The 22,442-nt window shown below is 46.6% G+C and overlaps 1 protein-coding gene across 1 annotated transcript in view; it reads left to right on the top strand.

Moving 5' to 3' along the window:
* CA14 (carbonic anhydrase 14) overlaps positions 1-22,442 on the top strand; it is a 64,605-nt gene that overhangs the window by 3,293 nt on the left and 38,870 nt on the right. The window contains exons 2-3 of the mRNA XM_088449617.1: positions 13,099-13,119; positions 20,027-20,206. Of these exons, the coding sequence (XP_088305743.1) occupies positions 13,099-13,119; positions 20,027-20,206 (201 nt within the window). The remainder of the gene's footprint in view (positions 1-13,098; positions 13,120-20,026; positions 20,207-22,442) is intronic.

The following is a 22,442-nucleotide window of genomic DNA, read 5'->3' as shown; positions in this document are numbered from 1 at the left end:
GGAACCCTGCGCGGTAATTACCAGAGGCGGGATTTATCATTGCATCCTCAAGAGCTCCGAGGAAAAATCTGCGCTGAAATGTTGGTTCTGCATTTTAATAAACGCAGCGAAACACATTGATTCCTCATTTTACGTGGAAGCAATGGGTTAGTGCGTGTTATCCAAGTGATCACGACGTGGGGAAAAGACTAACTCATTGAATAGCTGTTCCCCCCAATATGCAATCAGTTAGCTGTGGGGTATATCCAACAGCCAATTGAATTCCACCTTAAGAAACCCTGGTTATCCTTTGTACCGTAATTAGAACTAGTAGCTGATAGAGCACACGTGATAGATGGGGGAATAGAGGTAACAAGTGTTGTGGTGTTTGGTGGTGATTACATTCTGTGTTCTCCATTTAATAAGTTTTTTATTCTAAATGTCTCTTGACCATAGCAATTGGTCATAGCTCCCAACCTTAGGCAGCAGGGTTAGTATCTTGTACTGTCACAGTACCGGTTTTCTTATTTCCATTCTTTGAATAAAGCATTTTATTTATTTATTTTTAATATGGTGAGTTAGTCCGGCAGCAGCTAACCCAATACTAAATGGAATGCAAACGATTATCTCTGTGACTTATGTCAAGTTAAACTTATGCAAATTGGTTCAGTGCGTGCCCACAAACAAGCCGCCTGCATATGTACAAAGGCTGATTTGCGAGAATCTGACTCACCCGTTTATGTCTGGAAAGTCTCCTGGAGCTAGTAGACACCCGCCGAACTAACCGAGCGAAAGTGGGCAGTCCGGACAGCCGATGATGCAGGTAATGCCAAATCGCGTCATTGTGACCCCGCTTCACAAGGCCGCTAATTTTGACATGTGTAGCATGGGAATGACATTCCCATAGTATTCCCATAGTACTCCTCGCCGCTGAGCCGACCTGGAAGCCAGGAAGTCTGCAAATATGCTGTATGTACTTTTCTGTACTACCCCCTCCTCACCATCATCTGTATGTCCTGTTCTGTACTACCCCCTTCCCACCATCATCTGTATGTCCTGTTCTGTACTACCACCCCCCCACCATCATCTGTATGTCCTGTTCTGTACTACCACCCCCCCACCATCATCTGTATGTCCTGTTCTGTACTACCACCCCCCACCATCATCTGTATGTCCTGTTCTGTACTACCACCCCCTCCCCACCATCATCTGTATGTCCTGTTCTGCACTACCCCCTCCCCGCCATCATCTGTATGTCTTGTTCTGTGCTACCCCCATTGGTACCGCCCATGATCTGTACTGTATGTCCTGTATCGCATACACACAATGACTTACCTCATGCAGGCCATCCTTTTGTGCTTCTCCACTCCTGTCTGCCTCCGTTTCGTGGCCTCCACCATTCTTCTGCAGTGCTGACTTGCGGCTCTTCCAGTCTCTGACCAGCAGCACCGCTGGATCATTACAGCACGTCCGCAATGCTCTGGCTCCTGCTGCTGAAATTAAAAAAAAAAGTTTAGTGCACATGTGACTGGCGTAAGTGATGACTTTCACCTGGAAGTGCGGTCACTCCCCCTGGCTACGCCACTGTATATATGGCCGGTCAGGCCATGTTTTCTTGTTCTGGCAATGTAAACAATAATTGGGCATCCATGTATGTTATACAGGTTGTTCCAACATCTGCCTCCAGGTGGCGCTGTTGCACAATGGCTATAAGTATGACGTAATATGGCAAATGAGCTTCAAGGGTCTCAGAGCTGCCAGCAGCTACTGGCTGGCACGGTGGCGCGTGTCTTAAGTCCTGCCTCTGGGACGCCACATCACCCGCGGGTTCGAGTCCCGCCCCTGCGCCTTCAGACAGCGGGAGTGAGCCGTGAACGTGCGGCGCCGTGGACGTGCGGTAAGAAGAGCACTCCTTGCATGGCTGTTGAGCAGGTGGTTTTTTATTTATTAATTACCTTATTGCACCTTTATTCTTGCCATAAAATCGCGGAACTTGGAGGGGCGGAGCTTATTGTAAGGGGCGGAGTTTCGGGAGGACCTGGGCGGGGCTATTATGGAACATTACTTTTCTCTGAGCTCTTTTCTTTTCAGCAGAGCTCAGAGTGATGATGATTATGCACAGGGCCAGTCACATATAGCACATAGCACAGCCTGAGTGACCCCACTAGGGCAGCCAAGAAAAATAAGGGAGAATAGAAAACCACTTATTTCAAAAATCCATGTTTGAGATGTCTACTCACAAATGACAGTGATAATTGTACAGTGACACTATAAGTCCTGTCATCTGTGCTTTAATGTAATGCGCTGTGTAATGATAGAGGTTATTCACGTTCCTTTGCCAAGTTCTGGTTCCCATTAATGGAAAAATATCCCATACACCTAATTTATATATGCGGGTCATAAATACGTTACTGTCCCCACTAATTATACAATAAGAAGTACCCCAAATACCGCAGTTACCTGCTTCTTGTCCGTGCCCACGCATACCCTGGCATAGTGATCCCTCCTCACCATTCCTCAAGACCCCGGGAACTGGAACCCAAAACATAGCGGCCCTCTCAGCCCCAGAGCTGCAGAGCCCCCGCTCAGTCACCAAATCCCCACCCTAAAGGCAGTATATATATATATATATATATGGGATGTATTCTCATCCTCTTCTATAGGCCATTTATGGCATAAATAATGTACATAGCTGCTCTGAGACGCACATACGACTGATCAATTGTGGGAGCCTGAGGGCTGGTACAAATCCGCGCTGGTGATAATCATTCTGCAGCGGTCGGTAAGAAGGTTACATGAGGTGGAGTTATTATACTTCCTGTATTAGAGAAGTTTCTATTGTATTATATTCAAGCCTATTAGTGTAAAAGACTGTATAGAAGTGTGTGATGTAAGCTGGCACATGGGCTATTGGGGCAGAGGGGCGCACATCTCGCCATTACTCCAACTTACCATATACGGGCAGCTGTGATTTTTTTTTTTAGTAAACATATTTTAAATCCTCCATTTTGTTAGTGCAAATGTGTTCACAGCATTAGGCCCAATATGTATCTTTTTTTGGGTAATAAGAATAAGAGACATATTAAATAATAATTAAACAAGCTCACTAACTATCTCCCATTAATACATTGCATGACAGATTATTTTCATGGCCGGCTGTGACCAACTAAAGCTGGGGACACACCCGGCCGAGCCGCCGATCTATCTCACGATTTGTATGTAGTGTGCTATGTGCATACACACTTACCAATCGTTCGGCCGATGTGTCTGCACTGACATCACAACTGGGCGGGAAATGTCTGTCACCGGCGGGTCCCACCAGCTAGTGTACGGGCGGTCTGCGGATTGCCCGTACACACAGCCAGAAGTGCCAATATATCTGTAAGATATATAGGCATCGGATAGGGCAGATGCGATATGTCTGTGAACGACACCATTCACAGACATATCGTCTGTACACATCCGTCGGTGCACTACAATTCTATCGCCCATTCAATGGCGATATATCTGTCAGTGTGTACACAGAATTAGAGGAACGTTTTGTTTTGTCTACAGAAAATCTTTCCAGTTTATATGTAGGCCACTTGATAAAGAAAAAAAAATATGAAATTAGCCTCATTGTTATTTTAAGAATTTTATGTTCAAAGGGGGTATGGATCATTAGATCTACAATAAAAAGGTAGACAATGTTTATGTACACAATACAAGTTAGACAGGCAATATTTCGACAGGGTCTGAAGGTCGACACTAAATGTCGACTGGTAAGAAGGTTGGCAAGTACAGAAGGTCGACAGGGTCATTAGGTCGACACATGTTTTGTTTGTTTTTTAGCCCTAACCATCCCTCCTGGTGCCTAACCCTAACCGTCGGGGTAGGTGCCTAACCCTAACCCTCCCTCTTGGTGCCTAACCCTAACCGTCGGGGTAGGTGCCTAACCCTAACCCTCCCTCTTGGTGCCTAACGCTAATCGTCGGGAGAGGTGCCTGACACTAATCCTCCCTCTTGGTGCCTATCGCTAACCGTCGGGGTAGGTGCCTGACCCTAACCGTCCCTTGTAGTGCCTAACCCTAATCCTCCTGGTGCCTAACCCTAACTCTCCCTCCTGGTGCCTAACCCTAACCCTCCTGGTGCCTAACCCTAACTCTCCCTCCTGGTGCCTAACCCTAACTCTCCCTCCTGGTGCCTAACCGTCGGGGTAAGTGCCTAACCCTATCCTTCCGGTAAGTGCCTAATCCTAACCCAACCATTTCTGTACGTGTCGACTTTCTTACCAGTCAACCTTTAGAATGTCAACCTTCAGACTGTGTCGACCTATTGCCTGTTTAACTTGTATTGTCTACCTAAACATTGTCTACCTTTTTATTGTAGACCTAATCACCGGATACCGTTCAAAGGATAATGTTGATATTTTAAGCATAATGCTAACTTTTTCCACTTTTTATCTGGGTATACTATCTGATATATTGGTCGAACTTGGGAGCAGCACTGGATTGCAACGACCATCGTATAGTGTGTTCCCCCAAATCCACGCAATCATCGTTTGATGAATTTGGTGGCCCCATCTTCCCACATCGGATGAGTTGCACATGGGACAATGTGATGGAGGACGGGGTGTAGTTACATTAAGCATGTAACGATATATCACATCAGCATACGGCGGATCAGTGTGTATGGTGATGTGATATATCGTTACATCGCATCGCCATGTCACTGGGCACATTGTTGAGGTGTGTACCCAGCTTAAGACCGTTGTGTAGTGGTGTGATCTCAGGGCAAGTTCAGGGTGGGTTGGGGGTTAGTGGCTGCACCAAATACTTCTTCCCAGCTCAGTGTGGCAACAAATGCAGCTATAGACAGAGATACTATCCCTATATGATGCTTACAGTCCAGCAGCAGCTCTGCCTGGTCAGAGCACCTGTGGGGGCTATTGGGTGCTCTAGGCTTATTCTGGGCATTTGTCAGTCTGTGGTTGCAGGTGAGTAGAGAGTAACTGTATTTATATAAGAATGGGATCTCCCTGTCCTTCAAATTTCAGAATGTTATTTGTATGCAGTAAGGAGATGAGTACAGAACTATCTGTCACTGCCTCCAGCTTACTGCGTACATAGCAGAGGTGCAGAGCGTACCCAATTTCTCATTGTTGTGGGAACTGCATTCATTACACAAACCCGGACTGATACTCCAGCAAAATGCAAATGTAAATGTTTGTGGCGACACACAGCTTTGCACGTGATACAAGCCTCAGATTGGACATTAAGAAACCCTGGTTATCCTTTGTACCGTAATTAGAACTAGTTAGCTGAGAGAGCACACGTGATAGATGGGGGAGTAGAGGTAACAAGTGTTGTGGTGTTTGGTGGTGATTACATTCTGTGTTATCCATTTAATACATTTTTTATTCTAAATGTCACTTGACCATAGCAATTGGTCATAGCTTCTAACCTTAGGCAGCAGGGTTAGTATCTTGTACTGTCACAGTACCGGTTTGTTATCCATTCTACCAATAAAGCAATTATTTTTGAATATGGTCAATTACCCAGTAGTACTTAACACAATTCTAAAGTAGTTTTGAACAATTGGTTCTGGGACTTATGTTGAGTTATCTGAAAAATGTTGCGCCCCCAAACTATATATCCTGTATTATACTCTCCCACTTCACCTGTCTGAGATGTTCTATGTCCTGTATTGTACACCACCCATTTATATGATTTTGTGTTGTGTCCCCACACCACATCTGTATGCCCTGCAATGTGTTCCCCCCACTCTATCATTTGCATGTCCTGTTCTGTGCTCCCCCCATCATTTGTGTGTCCTGTTCTGTGCTATCCCATCATCTGTATGTCCTGTTCTGTGCTATCCTGCCATTAGCTGTATGTCCCGTTCTGTGCTATCCTGCCATTAGCTGTATGTCCCGTTCTGTGCTATCCTGCCATTAGCTGTATGTCCCGTCCTCTGCTATCCTGCCATTAGCTGTATGTCCTGTTCTGTGCTATCCTGCCATTAGCTGTATGTCCTGTTCTGTGCTATCCTGCCATTAGCTGTATGTCCTGTTCTGTGCTATCCTGCCATTAGCTGTATGTCCTGTTCTGTGCTATCCTGCCATTAGCTGTATGTCCCGTTCTGTGCTATCCTGCCATTAGCTGTATGTCCCGTTCTGTGCTATCCTGCCATTAGCTGTATGTCCCGTTCTGTGCTATCCTGCCATTAGCTGTATGTCCTGTTCTGTGCTATCCTGCCATTAGCTGTATGTCCTGTTCTGTGCTATCCTGCCATTAGCTGTATGTGCTGCTCTGTGCTGTCCTGCCATTAGCTGTATGTCCCGTTCTGTGCTGTCCTGCCATTAGCTGTATGTCCCGTTCTGTGCTATCCCATCATCTGTATGTCCTGTTCTGTGCTATCCTGCCATGAGCTGTATGTCCCGTTCTGTGCTATCCTGCCATTAGCTGTATGTCCCGTTCTGTGCTATCCTGCCATTAGCTGTATGTCCCGTTCTGTGCTATCCTGCCATTAGCTGTATGTCCCGTTCTGTGCTATCCTGCCATTAGCTGTATGTCCCGTTCTGTGCTATCCTGCCATTAGCTGTATGTCCCGTTCTGTGCTATCCTGCCATTAGCTGTATGTCCCGTTCTGTGCTGTCCTGCCATTAGCTGTATGTCCCGTTCTGTGCTATCCTGCCATTAGCTGTATGTCCCGTTCTGTGCTGTCCTGCCATTAGCTGTATGTCCCGTTCTGTGCTGTCCTGCCATTAGCTGTATGTCCCGTTCTGTGCTGTCCTGCCATTAGCTGTATGTCCCGTTCTGTGCTGTCCTGCCATTAGCTGTATGTCCCGTTCTGTGCTGTCCTGCCATTAGTTGTATGTCCCGTTCTGTGCTATCCTGCCATTAGCTGTATGTCCGGTTCTGTGCTATCCTGCCATTAGCTGTATGTCCCGTTCTGTGCTGTCCTGCCATTAGCTGTATGTCCCGTTCTGTGCTGTCCTGCCATTAGCTGTATGTCCCGTTCTGTGCTGTCCTGCCATTAGTTGTATGTCCCGTTCTGTGCTGTCCTGCCATTAGCTGTATGTCCCGTTCTGTGCTGTCCTGCCATTAGCTGTATGTCCTGTTCTGTAGTATCCTGCCATTAGCTGTATATCCTGTTCTGTGCTATCCTGCCATTAGCTGTATGTCCCGTTCTGTGCTATCCTGCCATTAGCTGTATGTCCTGTTCTGTGCTATCCCATCATCTGTATGTCCCGTTCTGTGCTATCCTGCCATTAGCTGTATGTCCCGTTCTGTGCTATCCTGCCATTAGCTGTATGTCCTGTTCTGTGCTATCCTGCCATTAGCTGTATGTGCTGCTCTGTGCTGTCCTGCCATTAGCTGTATGTCCCGTTCTGTGCTATCCTGCCATTAGCTGTATGTCCCGTTCTGTGCTATCCTGCCATTAGCTGTATGTCCCGTTCTGTGCTATCCTGCCATTAGCTGTATGTCCTGTTCTGTGCTGTCCTGCCATTAGCTGTATGTCCCGTTCTGTGCTATCCCATCATCTGTATGTCCTGTTCTGTGCTATCCTGCCATTAGCTGTATGTGCTGCTCTGTGCTGTCCTGCCATTAGCTGTATGTCCCGTTCTGTGCTATCCTGCCATTAGCTGTATGTCCCGTTCTGTGCTATCCTGCCATTAGCTGTATGTCCCGTTCTGTGCTATCCTGCCATTAGCTGTATGTCCTGTTCTGTGCTATCCTGCCATTAGCTGTATGTCCTGTTCTGTGCTATCCTGCCATTAGCTGTATGTCCTGTTCTGTGCTATCCTGCCATTAGCTGTATGTCCTGTTCTGTGCTATCCTGCCATTAGCTGTATGTCCTGTTCTGTGCTATCCTGCCATTAGCTGTATGTCCCGTTCTGTAGTATCTTGCCATTATCTGTATGTCCCGTTCTGTGCTATCCTGCCATTAGCTGTATGTCCCGTACTGTGCTATCCTGCCATTAGCTGTATGTCCCGTTCTGTGCTATCCTGCCATTAGCTGTATGTCCCGTTCTGTGCTATCCTGCCATTAGCTGTATGTCCCGTTCTGTGCTATCCTGCCATTAGCTGTATGTCCCGTTCTGTGCTATCCTGCCATTATCTGTATGTCCTGTTCTGTGCTATCCTGCCATTAGCTGTATGTCCTGTACTGTGCTATCCTGCCATTAGCTGTATGTCCCGTTCTGTAGTATCCTGCCATTATCTGTATGTCCCGTTCTGTGCTATCCTGCCATTAGCTGTATGTCCCGTTCTGTACTGTCCTGCCATTAGCTGTATGTCCTGTTCTGTAGTATCCTGCCATTAGCTGTATATCCTGTTCTGTGCTATCCTGCCATTAGCTGTATGTCCCGTTCTGTGCTATCCTGCCATTAGCTGTATGTCCTGTTCTGTGCTATCCCATCATCTGTATGTCCCGTTCTGTGCTATCCTGCCATTAGCTGTATGTCCCGTTCTGTGCTATCCTGCCCTTAGCTGTATGTCCTGTTCTGTGCTATCCTGCCATTAGCTGTATGTGCTGCTCTGTGCTGTCCTGCCATTAGCTGTATGTCCCGTTCTGTGCTATCCTGCCATTAGCTGTATGTCCCGTTCTGTGCTATCCTGCCATTAGCTGTATGTCCCGTTCTGTGCTATCCTGCCATTAGCTGTATGTCCTGTTCTGTGCTATCCTGCCATTAGCTGTATGTCCTGTTCTGTGCTATCCTGCCATTAGCTGTATGTCCTGTTCTGTGCTATCCTGCCATTAGCTGTATGTCCCGTTCTGTACTGTCCTGCCATTAGCTGTATGTCCTGTTCTGTAGTATCCTGCCATTAGCTGTATATCCTGTTCTGTGCTATCCTGCCATTAGCTGTATGTCCCGTTCTGTGCTATCCTGCCATTAGCTGTATGTCCTGTTCTGTGCTATCCCATCATCTGTATGTCCCGTTCTGTGCTATCCTGCCATTAGCTGTATGTCCCGTTCTGTGCTATCCTGCCCTTAGCTGTATGTCCTGTTCTGTGCTATCCTGCCATTAGCTGTATGTGCTGCTCTGTGCTGTCCTGCCATTAGCTGTATGTCCCGTTCTGTGCTATCCTGCCATTAGCTGTATGTCCCGTTCTGTGCTATCCTGCCATTAGCTGTATGTCCCGTTCTGTGCTATCCTGCCATTAGCTGTATGTCCTGTTCTGTGCTATCCTGCCATTAGCTGTATGTCCTGTTCTGTGCTATCCTGCCATTAGCTGTATGTCCTGTTCTGTGCTATCCTGCCATTAGCTGTATGTCCTGTTCTGTGCTATCCTGCCATTAGCTGTATGTCCTGTTCTGTGCTATCCTGCCATTAGCTGTATGTCCTGTTCTGTGCTATCCTGCCATTAGCTGTATGTCCTGTTCTGTAGTATCCTGCCATTATCTGTATGTCCCGTTCTGTGCTATCCTGCCATTAGCTGTATGTCCCGTTCTGTACTGTCCTGCCATTAGCTGTATGTCCCGTTCTGTGCTATCCTGCCATTAGCTGTATGTCCTGTTCTGTGCTATCCTGCCATTAGCTGTATGTCCCGTTCTGTGCTATCCTGCCATTAGCTGTATGTCCTGTGCTATCCCATCATCTCTATGTCCCCTTCTGTGATACCCTGTCATCTGTATGTCATACTTCCCTACTCTCCTGGAACGTCCGGGTGGCTCCTGAATATCTAGTAGAGCTCCTGGCCGCCTGGAAGAGTGGGCAAGTCTCCTGGAGCTGGCCGGCACCCGCCGAACTAACCGAGCTAACGTGAGCAGTCCGGACAGCCGATGATGCAGTTCATGTCGATTTGCGTCATTGCTACCCCGCTTCACAATGTACCCCCCATCATCTATATGTCATGTTTCGTGCCACGACTCCCCCATCATCTGTATGCCCTCTTCTGTGCCAACCCCCCATAAATCTGTATGAGCTGTATTGTTCTAGTCCCCCCCCCCCCCCCATTATTTGTATGTCCTTTTCTGGCCATCTTCTGTATATCTTGTTCTGTGCTGCCCCCATCATCTGTAGGCCCAGCTCTGTGCTTCCACCTCATCATCTCTATTCTGTACATCTGTATGTTCTGTTCTGTGCAACCCCATAATCTGTATATCATACTTGCCTATTCTCCTAAAATGTCTGGGAGGCTCCCGAACACCGTACATAAGTGGACGGTCTGGGCAGACGATGACGTGATTCGCACTGAATTGTGTCATTGCGGCTCCGCCCTTCGGTTCACAATGCCAGTAATTGCAGCGTTGTGTAGTGGGGGAAACACCACAATTATGCAATTGCGTCATCACACCCACCGGTCCACCCACTTTCCTGTGACACGCACCTCTTTCTGGTAGAGCCGACCAGGAAGCCAGGAAATCGGCAAATATGTCCTGTTTTGTGCTATCCCTCCATCATTTGTATGGGATGCAATTGGGAAACCGGATGACGTGATACCGACAGCCGGCTTCCCGATTGCTTTATCACGGCGTGTGTTAAATGACAGGCGTCTATGTCTAGACGCCTGTCATTTTCCCGACACCGGGAGACAGGCGGTATTTCATACCGATTCCATTTGTATGTCTTGTCATGTCCCATATACAAGTTAACTTACCTCATGTATGCCATCCTTGTGTGCTCCTCCACTCCTGTCTGCCTCCGCTTCACGGCCTCCTCCAGCAGGCTTGCCTACCCTCCCGAATATCGGGTGCTGCCCCCGGCCCCCCCGGAAAGGAAGGTGACCCTCCCTACCACCCCCCAGATTAATGTAGAAATCCCTGCAGTGGGGGGGCCCCGCCCCCTACTTTACAATTACGTTTTTTAGGCATTGTGAAGAGGGATCGGGGCCATGATGACTCGATCACGTGGCTCCGCCCTGACCCTAATGGATAATCATTAGCCAGCCATGCCCCCCCCCCCCCCGTTGTGCGCAGACATTCAGCTGCCTTCTTCCTGAATGTCGGCAAGTATGCCCTCCAGTCTCCTGCAGTGGAGTGCTGACATTCGTCTCTTCCAGTCTCTGATCGGTAGAAACGTTGCATCATTATATGCATGACGCTGACAGGAGCTCTGGATCCTGCTGCTGGAAAAAAAGGTGTAATGCACATGTGACTGGTATAGGGGATGATTTTCAACTGGAAGTGCAGTCACTCCACCTCTACCCCCTTGGCTGTGCCACTGCATATATGATCAGCAGAGCTGTAATGTGCCGACTTTTTTGGTGCCCTGTGCCAGAGAGAGCATTGGTGCCCCCCCCTCCCAATTTTTAAATAGGGACATAAGATGTGTGCACCTGAAAAAGGGCCATGGCCTCATGGGGAAGGGCCAGGGAAGAGATAGGGGAGGCCAGGAGAAGCTGGGGATAAAAGAAGACTAAGCTACAAGAGTAATAATGATAATAAACAGGAAAATTTACAGGTCCAAACAGCGCGCCCTGCCCCCCGGTGCCCTGTGCCATGGCACTGGTTGCACCACCCTAGCTACGGCCCTGATAACCAGACAGGTCCTGTTCCCTTGGCAATGTAAACAATAATTGGGCATCCATACAGATTATTTCTAAAGGTGGTTCCAGAATCTCCCACCAGCTGGCGCTGTTGCACAATGGCTATAAGCATGGCTATTGACTGGCACGGTGGCACGTGCCTTAGTCCTGCCTCTGGCACGCCACATCACCAGCGGGTTCGAGTCCCGCCCCTACGCCTTCAGACAGCAGGAGTGAGCCGTGAACGTGCAGCGCCGTGGACGTGCGGCAAGAAGAGCACTCCTTGCGTGGCTGTTGAGCAGGTGTTTTTTTATTTACTAATTACCTTATTCCTGCTATAAAACCTCCGAATCGCGGACCTTGGAGGGGGCGGAGCTTATTGTAAGGGGCGGAGTTTTAGGGGATCTGGGCGTGGCTATTATGAAAAATTACTTTTCTCTCTCTCTACATTAAGCAGAGCTCAGAGTGATGATGATTATGCACAGGGCCAGTCACATATAGCACATAGCACAGCCTGAGTGACCCCACTAGGGCAGCCAAGAAAAATAAGGGAGGACAGAAAACCACTTATTTCAAAAATCCATGTTAGAGATGTCTACTCACAAATGACAGTGATAATTGTACAGTGACACTATAAGTCCTGTCATCTGTGCTTTAATGTAATGCGCTGTGTAATGATAGAGGTTATTCACGTTCCTTTGCCAAGTTCTGGTTCCCATTAATGGAAAAATATCCCATACACCTAAGTTATATATGCGGGTCATATATACGTTACTGTCCCCACCAATTATACAATAAGAAGTACCCCAAATACCGCAGTTACCTGCTTCTTGTCCGTGCCCACGCATACCCTGGCATAGTGATCCCTCCTCACCGTTCCTCATATCCCTGGGAACCGGAACCCAAGACACAGCGGCCAGAGGCGTAACTAGGTAATTAAAGGCCTCATAGCTAAAGTTTGTAACAGCCCCTATGTACCACCCAATGGTGAAAAATGTATATAACACATGTAACTTTGCCAAGGAAGATCGGCCCCTGACATGGCAAGGGTAAGAAAAAAACAATTGTGTGTATATGGTGATAATCACTCTGCAGCGGTCAGTAAGAAGGTTACATGAGGTGGAGTTATTATACTTCCTGTATTAGAGAAGTTTCTATTGTATTATATTGAAGCCTATTAGTGTAAAAGACTGTATAGAAGTGTGTGATGTAAGCTGGCACATGGGCTATTGGCGCAGAGGGGCGCACATCTCGCCATTACCCCAACTTACCATATACGGGCAGCTGTGATTTTAGGGAACGCATTTTTCATCTGTCATTTTTTTTTTTTAGTGCAAATGTGTTCACAGCATTAGGCCCTATATGTATTTTTTTATATGCGAATAAGAGCAATATTAAATAATAAACTAAGCATGTTCAAAATAGCTCACTAACTATCTCCCATTAATACTTTGCTTGGCTGATTATTTGCATGGCCGGCTGCGACCAACTTAGAGAAACATTTTGTTTTGTCTACAGAAAATCTTTCACACGCTATTGTGGCTGTCAGTCACCAGAAGGACACCGCAGAATGATGGACACCAGGCTGGTTTTTTTTATAACTTTAGAGCAATTTGCAGTTATTATCTTTTGGTAATTTTTTTTTTATCTTGTTGTTTGTTCCAGGTGTCTCGTGGGCCTACACAGGTAAGAGATACTTTCATTTCCTCTTCATCTTATGGAATTGTAACACTAAGGGGTATATTTATAGAGTTTTTAGAAGTGGAGATGTTGCCCATAGCAACCAATCAGATACTAGCTATTATCTTCTAGAAGGTGCTAGATACATGTTAAGTAGAATCTGATTAGTTGCTACGGGCAACATCTCCACTTCCAAAAACTATCACGTTAGTAAATATACCCCTAAAAGTTCAATGAAAATAAAAGTACAGTTTGCTGTATATGAATGTATGAGAATAGCATTGAAAAATGTGCTGGATTTTAGGTCTACACAGTAGAAGAATAGAACAGAGACCCTCCGAAACATAAAGCGTATACGCCTCGCCAGATACTTACCTCCCAATAAAATATTTGCTGTATCGCCCAATGACTCCTAGTTGTGTTCATGCCTATTAATCATATTTGTCTAGTCTCCGGGAATGCCAGGTTAGGGTGAGGCACTGAGTGGGCAGGGGCGTGCTGAAACGTCATCAGTGCCTCACTCGCCTGAAGGTGCGGATGACATCATCAAGTCATGCCCACCTCAGCAAAATGGATGTCTCAACTATGTGTAGTTGACAGGAACGGTTTGAAAGGCATTCGTATTTACACCAGCATGGCGTCTCAGCTAGTAGGCTCCACACGGATCGACATAATCACCTTACTGTAGGATGACGCCCAGATCATCTTGCGGCCTCAGGAATTGGAAAATACAGTAGTTATGCTTACGCTGGTGATGACTCTGGTATTGTCCCTTCCTCTTGCAGGCAAATTCCAACTGTCCTACGTTCTGGTCTAGACAGCAGAACCCCTTCAGGACACAAGACTCAGATTTCCACAATAATTAATTTTTTTTTATTCACAATTTTCATCACGGAGATAAAACATAAATCAGTCATTTACTAAATCACATCGCTAAGTTAGCGGAGCAATAATCGGGCACCTCAGCGAATCTGTTGCCGAGCGGAAAAAGAGTTCACCTACCACTTTGCTGGGATAGTCTCTCCATATGTGTGCCCAAATTGTAGGTGTCGCACTTGTAAAAGAAGTATAATAAAGTTTAAAAACAGATCAACTTTCTAAAAAAAAATAAAAAAAAAAGTTTAAAAAATAAATAATTTATCAAATATTTTTTTTCTTTATAGACTAATGGGGGGAGATGCATCAAAACTTCTAAAGGGCTAAAAAACCCTATCAGGATAAGACTTTTTTTTTTTTTGCTTTGAACAATACAGGGAAAAATATTACTACCAGCAATAACATAAAACGTAGCATGGTGACGCTTATTCTACACATATTACATGTACCTGTCAGGCTGGCGAGAGTGGGAGAAAACCATTACAAAACTGCTTTAGGTGGGAGATGTATCAAACCTCTAAACAGGACGAGTGGATAATTTGCCCGATAGCAACCAATCAGCCATTAGCTATCATTTTATAGAATGTACTAGATAAATGATAGCTGTAAGCCAATTGGTTGCTATGGGGAACTTCTCCACTTGTCCTCTTTAGATGTTTGATTCATCTACCCCCAGGGGCGTTTCAAGAGAGGAGAGGGCCCGTGTACAGTCTCTGTCCGGGGCCCCCTCCTCTCTCCTGGGCACCCAGCTGTGCACTGAGCGCCGCGCTGCACCGGTAGACTCTGGCCAGAGTCTACAGCGCATGCACAGGTCACCGGGAAAATGGCGCCGCGGCCATTTTCCCGGTGATTTCCCTACTGTGCATGCGCCAAACGCCAGGAAGATGGCCGCGGTGTCCATTTTCCAGGTGATTATGGTAGCGCTGATACCGGCGCCGACGTGGGACTCCGGTGGCGGAGTGGTATGTATTAAAAATATGAGTGCAGGGTGTGCGATATGGGGCCCCTCTGGACCCAGGAGCCCGTGTGCCCCGCACACCCTACACCCATTATAGAAGCGCCCCTGTGTACCCCTATAGCATTTTTGTGATGGTTTTATTTCATTCTCGCCATCCTGACCGGTACGTGTAATATGCGTACAGTAAGTGTCACTGATAGCAATGTTGTCGCAGGTAGTAATTATTATTTTTGTTCCCTATTGTTCGTACCAAAAATAAGCCCTATCCTGTTAGGGTTTTCGCCCTATTGTAAATATGCTTCTAGTTCTGGTCGTACAAGGTCTGATGCTGGGACTTGTAGTCCCACAGCAGTTGAACTCCGCGGCCAGCAGGTGTGCTTTATAGCATATTGTCGGAGACTGTACAGAGATAATTAGATCGCTGCCCAAGAGGTTCTGCAGCAGCCGAAGGCTGACAGCTGCAGTGGGCCAGAGATGTCCTTTAAGCCAGACATTCCTTATCTCACCCCAGTATAGACAGAGGATGCTTCTCACTATCTGACCTTAGATATTACAATTCCCTGGACTATTTTGGAGCCGCATCTATATTTAGGACACCCTTGTGAAGGTGAATTGCTCCTGGAATGGGCCATAGACATGCTGCATCAGTGCAGGCATTCTTGGGCCAATTATATCATTGTTGAGGGAGCTGCTTCTCCTGGGGTCAAGGGCGGGGTAACTGAGTCCATACAGGGAGAGGGGCCAGCTTCAGTGGCTTTGTAATGCGGGGATGATTTCCTGAAACCAAATTAACATAGGAAGAAAGGGTTTTATTGAAATGCAAATAGGCCTCTGTCTTTAAGTTGTAAACCCCCCTCCCATTTATCCCTTACATAATGTCATTTTAAACAATGCAAGGATTGAAAAGCAGCCATAAAACCATGCTGGGAAGGAACGGGGGTGTACTGTAGTGATACCTTTTAGTGTCAGTTTTTCCCATGGAATTTCCATGTTGTAGACACTATGGGGTATATTTACTAAAGTGCAGGTTTTTAGATGGAGATGTTGCCGATAGTAACCAATCAGATTCTACTTATCATTTATCTAGCACCTTCTAGAACATAATAGCTAGAATCTGATTGGTTGCTATGGGCAACAACTCCACTTTTAAAAATCCGCACTTTAGTAAATATACCTCTAAAGGTGGGTACACACCTGACAGATATATCTGCAGATGATGGTCGTTCATACACACTGAACGGCCATCATCTGCGGGTCCCGGCGGGCGGGGGCGTTCCCGCCCCCCTCCTCGCGGCTGCCGCCCGTACACACCTGCCGATGAACAGATATGTCTGCAGACATATCTGTCCTTCGGCTGTGCAGCACAGCCAATGCGATATGTCGGTGAACGCCGACGTTCACCGACATATCGCGGGTACACACTGCCCGACAGGCAGCAGATACATTGGCCAATCAATTGATCGGCCAATGTATCTGTCAGTGTGTACCCAGCTTTAGAAACACTATAGGGTTTTGTTGAGTTTCATGTGGCCTTGTCCTGTTTTATATTAGGACACGAGATAACATTCTCCATTATATTTTGAAAATATTTCATGATGGAAACTATAAGTTATAAAAAGCCAAATCCACCTAAATGATCACCCCATACATGTAAATAGTTTTCTCATTCATTAGACTGGCAATAGCTATTATAGGGACATAGTGAACAGTGCAAATTAAAGTTATGTAATTTTAGCAACCAGTCATATTCTATTTAATTGTCCCAGTGTATTTTCGAAAACAAAAGCAAGCATCTGATTGGTCAACTGGCTGTGCACCAGTTTTCAGTAATGACCCTCAATGTGTTTTCTATAGCTGCTGTAATTTCTGGGTCTGTCACTAGGTAAACTGAGATCGCTGTTCCAGGCAGAGGGTGTAGAGGGGAAGTATAATTTAGGGAATTTCAGTATGAAAATGCAAGATTTCTTGTGCAAAATTCCACTGGCAGAATGGTTACACCCAGAGCCGTAAATAGACTTTTTGGTGCCCTGTGCCAGAAAGAGCATTGACGCTCCCCTCATTTTTCAAAGGTACTTAATGCACCCAAAAAAGGGCCATGGCTTCATGGGGAAGGGCCAGGGAAGAGATAGGAGAGGCCAGGAGATGCTGGGGATGAAATAAGAGGAAGCTACAAGCAAGAATGATAATAAACAGAAATTTGACATGCCCAAACAGCGCCCCCTGCCCTGTGGTGCCCTGTGCGTTGGCACCGGCCGCACTACCCTAGCTACGGCCCTGGCTACACCCCTCTTTGTTCCTTTGAAGGGTAACTGGACTAAAAAAAATTGCTACAGTCCAAACTTTTACTTCAATGGTCACAGATGTTGCTATGGAAGGTCACTTATTAATCTTTAACTGGCAGTGACAGTATGTTTCTTAGTTTTCAACAGTCAATTTCATCCAGAAACCCTCTTCCAAATATTAGGGGTTACTGCAGTTAGATTTGGTACCCAGTATATTCTCTTTAAATAGGTAAAATTATTATTATTATTTTTTTTTAATAATATTTTTATTATTATTACACAGTTTAAACAGAGAATACATTTCTCTACATAACATATAAAGATATAATAATTCAATGACATAGTAATACAAAAAAGGCTAAGATGTATATCATACAGTAAAAGACAGATTCTCCACTTATTAGTCAGCAACTTATGAAAATAGTACATGGAAGGTAAAATTATTTTTAACATCCTAGAGCACAGGTTCTCAAACTCGGCCCTCAGGACCTCAAACAGTGCATGTTTTCCAGGTCTCCTCACAGAATCACAAGTGATATAATTAGCTCCACCTGTAGATATTTTAAAATATGTCGGTAAGTAATGAATACACCTGTGCACCTGCTGGGTGACCTGGAAAACGTGACCTGTGTGGGGTCCTGAGGACCGAGTTTGAGAAACACTGTTTTTGAGTATAGGTGACCTTTAAAGAACTCCACCTATCAATAAGTTTAGGCAGTAACCAGTAGCGTAGCCAGCTGTTAACAGGAAAGGGAGCGAAGATGGAAATGTAGACGCCCAATGCTTCGACAGGGAGGACCACCTTTGGTGGCGCGACATGGTGCCTTCACAATGTACACTGTACGTTAAGTCAACACCGGGACCTGGCTGGATTGAAGGCGGCCGTGGCACATCAGAGAGCAGCGCAGCACCACCTACATGATCTACTGTGCCGGGCTCCGCTCAGGTAATGCAACCCCAGCCTGTAGTGTCAGGGCTGGCTGCGGAGCCTCCTGCGTTCAGCGCATAGGCACGATTTTCTTCAGGTTCTCAGCAGGGGGAGTGACTGTATAAGCACTCTAACCCTCCCCTCTCCCTAACCCTTACCCTCCCCCCCCCACTAACCCTTACCTTCCCTTAGTGGTGCCTAACCCTAAAACTCCCGGGATGGTGCCTAACCCCAAGTCCCCCCCCAAGGGTGCCTAAACCTAACCCCCCCTTCCCGCAACCTAAACCTAACCCTCCCGGGGGGTGCTTAACCCTAACCTCTCCTTCCCCTAGCCTAACTCTATCCCTCCCCGGGTGGGAGCCTAACCTTAACCCCTCCTTCCCCAAGCCTAACCCTAACCTCTCCCCGGGGAGGTGCCTAACCCTAAGTCCCCCCCGGAGGGTGTCTAAACCTAACCCTACTCCCTCGCGGCTCCAACCTAACTATTCCCAATTTACCTCGTTCGGGATGCCGGGCGTCGGGATTTCAGCGTGGGGCTAAAGATAGGCGTCGGCATTTTGACGCCTATCTTTAGTCCCAGGTCGGCCTTTCCGAGCGGCAGTAATTACTGCTGGCATTCCGGGCGGCAGTAATTTAACCGCATCCCCTCCACCTGTCCTCTATAGAAGGGTTGATACAGTATTACTGGGCAGCATTTCATGAGAGGAGTTTATAGACTCTAATTAAGTCTATAGCAGATTGATCTCTATTTACACCAGCCGTTACGTAGATCAGAATACAGCAGCATTCATCTGCTGTTGTTCTTTTAGGGTCCATTCATCATCCTATAAATAACGTATTTTTGTGTAATTTACATAACATTTTTATTTTATAGTGACAGCCCCATTCATTAACCTAGTAACGGAGAAAAGCGGAAAGCACTTTTAATACTCTAATTTACAAGGATTTATTATATAATATTTTGGGGAAAAAATGGGACTGTGCAATCATTATTATTATTATGCTTTATTTCTATAGCACCAGAAGGTCTGTAGCGCCGTACATAAGTCTTGCTCTTTACATAATAGCTTGCCTGTAAATGCACACCTGCAACTTTAAAGCTTTTGAAATATCTTTATTATTAATCCCCCATTCTCTGTACATGTACTTTGCTTGTTGTCACTGCTAATTGCACCTACACTCTTTCTATGGCTGGGAGAGTCACTGACTCGGCAATGTGCTACCAGTTGTGGTGCTTCTTTTAGTATGGAGCGAGGAGCAGATAAAAATAGAGGAACACGTGGCAGGACACGTATGTGTGTATGTTATCACATCACTGCTATATGATTTATAGTACTGAAGGTCAAGACATGAGCTGCATTAAGGTGACTGGGGTTCAAGATACTATTAGAGAAGATACGTAAAAAAATAAAATGTAACCTTAAACCAGGTGCATTATTGAAAGTGATAGTGTTTAATATGGAGGATCAACGAGCTGCTCCACATAATGTAAGTAATGTGATGGGACGGGGCATTGCTCAATTGTAATGGGGACAGGGGTTGGGGTACACTGACTGAATACATGCCCCAACACGTCACGCTTCCGAAACCTGGCTATATTGAACTTGAATACATAAAATAAATATGTATAAATATTAGATATGATCCAATTTCTCAAACTGCTGTAATTTGGGGCTGTTTGATTTGGGTTCAGCTGCCGAACTCGTATGTCGGTGGTCGAGCTCCAAGCTCAGATCCGTAGCTCGCAGTTGAAACAAAAGACGTTAAGATACAGTAAGCAACGAATTGGCTGCATTTATAGTATCATTCATGTTTATTGAACCAAACTGTAAATGTTACTGTTTCTCATCTGATGATATTATCTGACAGGCGACCACGGCCAGGAGCATTGGGAAGTGTCATACCCGGACTGTGGCGGAACTGCCCAGTCTCCTATCAACATCAAGACCTCTAACGTCTCCTATGATGAACGGTTACCTGCCATAGAGCCAGCAGGATACAGCACGCCGGGTCCCTCTCCGTTCAGTCTCACCAACAACGGTCATACGGGTAAGCTGAGGATATTTTAGGGTTCCAGACTGGTATTTATAGTGTCAGGTCTCACCCTAACATAGCCAAGAGGATTTAGGTTGTGCCTTCCATGCGCTTTGTAAAAAAAGGTCCGACGTATGTAGTATAAATTGCAGGAGGGTACAAACGGGATGTAGTTAGCATTCAGGATCCTGAAGGTTCAGAATACCGGCTCCCGACATCCCGACAGGAATATAATATTCACCAACATGCGTTGGGATGTTGAGGGCTGCCATCAGAAATTGTGGGGCCCGGTACTGACAAAATCGGCAGCCCCCCCCTTACCCTAGGGTAAATTGGGGCAAAGTTGGGTGGAGCTGTGAATAATGTGGGTGGAGCTACAGCGGGAGTGGGACATAAATTGGTGCGTAAACCAGTTTCAAAATTCTCCAAGAACGGGCTGTGGGGTTGTTATTATATGAGCATCTACACCCATAAGGGAGATAAGGTCACTCACCATTTGTAGCACACCTCTTCAAGGTGAAGGTGATGTGGGTCCTCAGGGTGAGAGGCAGGGTATGTTCAGTTTGGAGGAGGATGAGATGTGCAGCTCACTCAGGACAACACTCAGCACCCACACAGCCAGGTGCCCCATTTCTGCCAGCAGGACTTTCCTGGTGTCGCCTCAGTCCTGCAATTGCCAGAAGACCTGAAAGTACCCACTGAATATTGATCCGGCACTCAGTCTCCTCTAGGTGACCACACACTGACTGCTGCTGTCAGAATGTGTCACTTCACTCATAGTATAGCGACTCGCAACTGTGGTGATCTCGGTGACCGGCATCAAGTCAGTATGTGAGAGGTCCGTGGCCGCCCACCCGGACGGACTCTGGACAGCGCCTACACTGCTACTGACGCCCGGGTTCTCCGCCCTCCCTACGTCCCTGCCCTGACTTTGCCCCTTCCCCGGTTGCTTACCAGGGCACAGAGCAGCACGTGTGCAGGAAGAGTGGGCAGACTCAGGAACTCCATGTATCTGATATTCACCTGGCGCATTGGCAGCCCAGACATAAGAAACAACGCAGGGGGTATTTCAAATATGGCACCAGCCGCGAGCTCTGATTGGCTTTCGGCCTGCCCCATATTCGAAATGCAGCCAGCGCTGTGTCTGTGTCACTTTCTCCATGCCTGGGCTGCCAGTGCGCCAGATGCAATTAGCTGGTGTCCCGGCACAGATCTAAACTGCTGCCACCCGGGTCCCTCTCCTGGCGCGGGACTCCAGTCCCGGCAGTCCCCCCCTGATGGCGGCCCTGATGTTGACTGTCGGGATTCTGGAGTCAGCATTGTCACCTTTGGGAGTCTGACCTCTGGGATCGTGTATCCAACCCGGTACAAACATTCCTATAAATAAAGGTGGAAAATTCAGTTTATATTGTTGGTGCCCTACCTAATTAGTTCTTATGGAAAATATTACAATCCTGAGATCTTTAAATTGGAACATCCAGTGTCGGGCTTGGGCATGAAGGGACCACCAGGGGAAATGCAGTGGTAGAGGCCCATGATTAAGGGGTGTGGCTAGTCACCATAGAGGGGGTTGCCGACCACCAAAAAGGCTTGGCCAACCAGTACACCATTACACCCATGTTCTTCCATGTTCCTGCTCTACCTGGTAACTGACCCTCTAATAGAGTAATAAGGTATAATTCAAGTGTATGGTCTGGAACCTGACATTAGAGGAGGGGAGGGGGCCCTCAAGCTTTCCCCTGTACCCCTGTTGGCTAGTCCGACTCTGGGAACAGATATATAAAATGTACTAAAAGTCACCTGTGTTTTGCTCTCCACTGGGATATTGTCTGCTATTTTAACTATTCCTGTAACATACCAAGTTCAGGATAGGCCCCTGTAACCTATACCCAGTAGAGGCAGCCATTTTGTGGAAGACGAACCAATATTTATCAGAATGCAGAGTGTCTCTAGTCTCTGGGGTCACTAGCTGCACTTCATGCCTCAGTGAGGTCACTGATTCTCACTGGATCCAAGTGAATTGCTAGTCTACACCTCATGCCTCAGTGAGGTCACTGGTACACAGTGAGTTGCTAGGTTGGACCTTATACCTTAGTGAGGTCACTGGTGCTCAGTGCGTTGTGGGGTTGGACCTCATGACTTAGTGAGGTCACTGGTTTCCAGTACATTGCTAAGTTGTACCTCATGCCTCAGTGAGGTCACTGGTTCCTAGTGAATTGCTAAGTTGCACCTCATGCCTCAGTGAGGTCAC

The sequence above is a fragment of the Taudactylus pleione genome, unplaced genomic scaffold (assembly GCF_031769625.1).
Source record: "Taudactylus pleione unplaced genomic scaffold, aTauple2 ptg000490l, whole genome shotgun sequence".
Classification (NCBI taxonomy): domain Eukaryota; kingdom Metazoa; phylum Chordata; class Amphibia; order Anura; family Myobatrachidae; genus Taudactylus; species Taudactylus pleione.
This window is presented reverse-complemented; position numbering and strand designations above follow the sequence as displayed.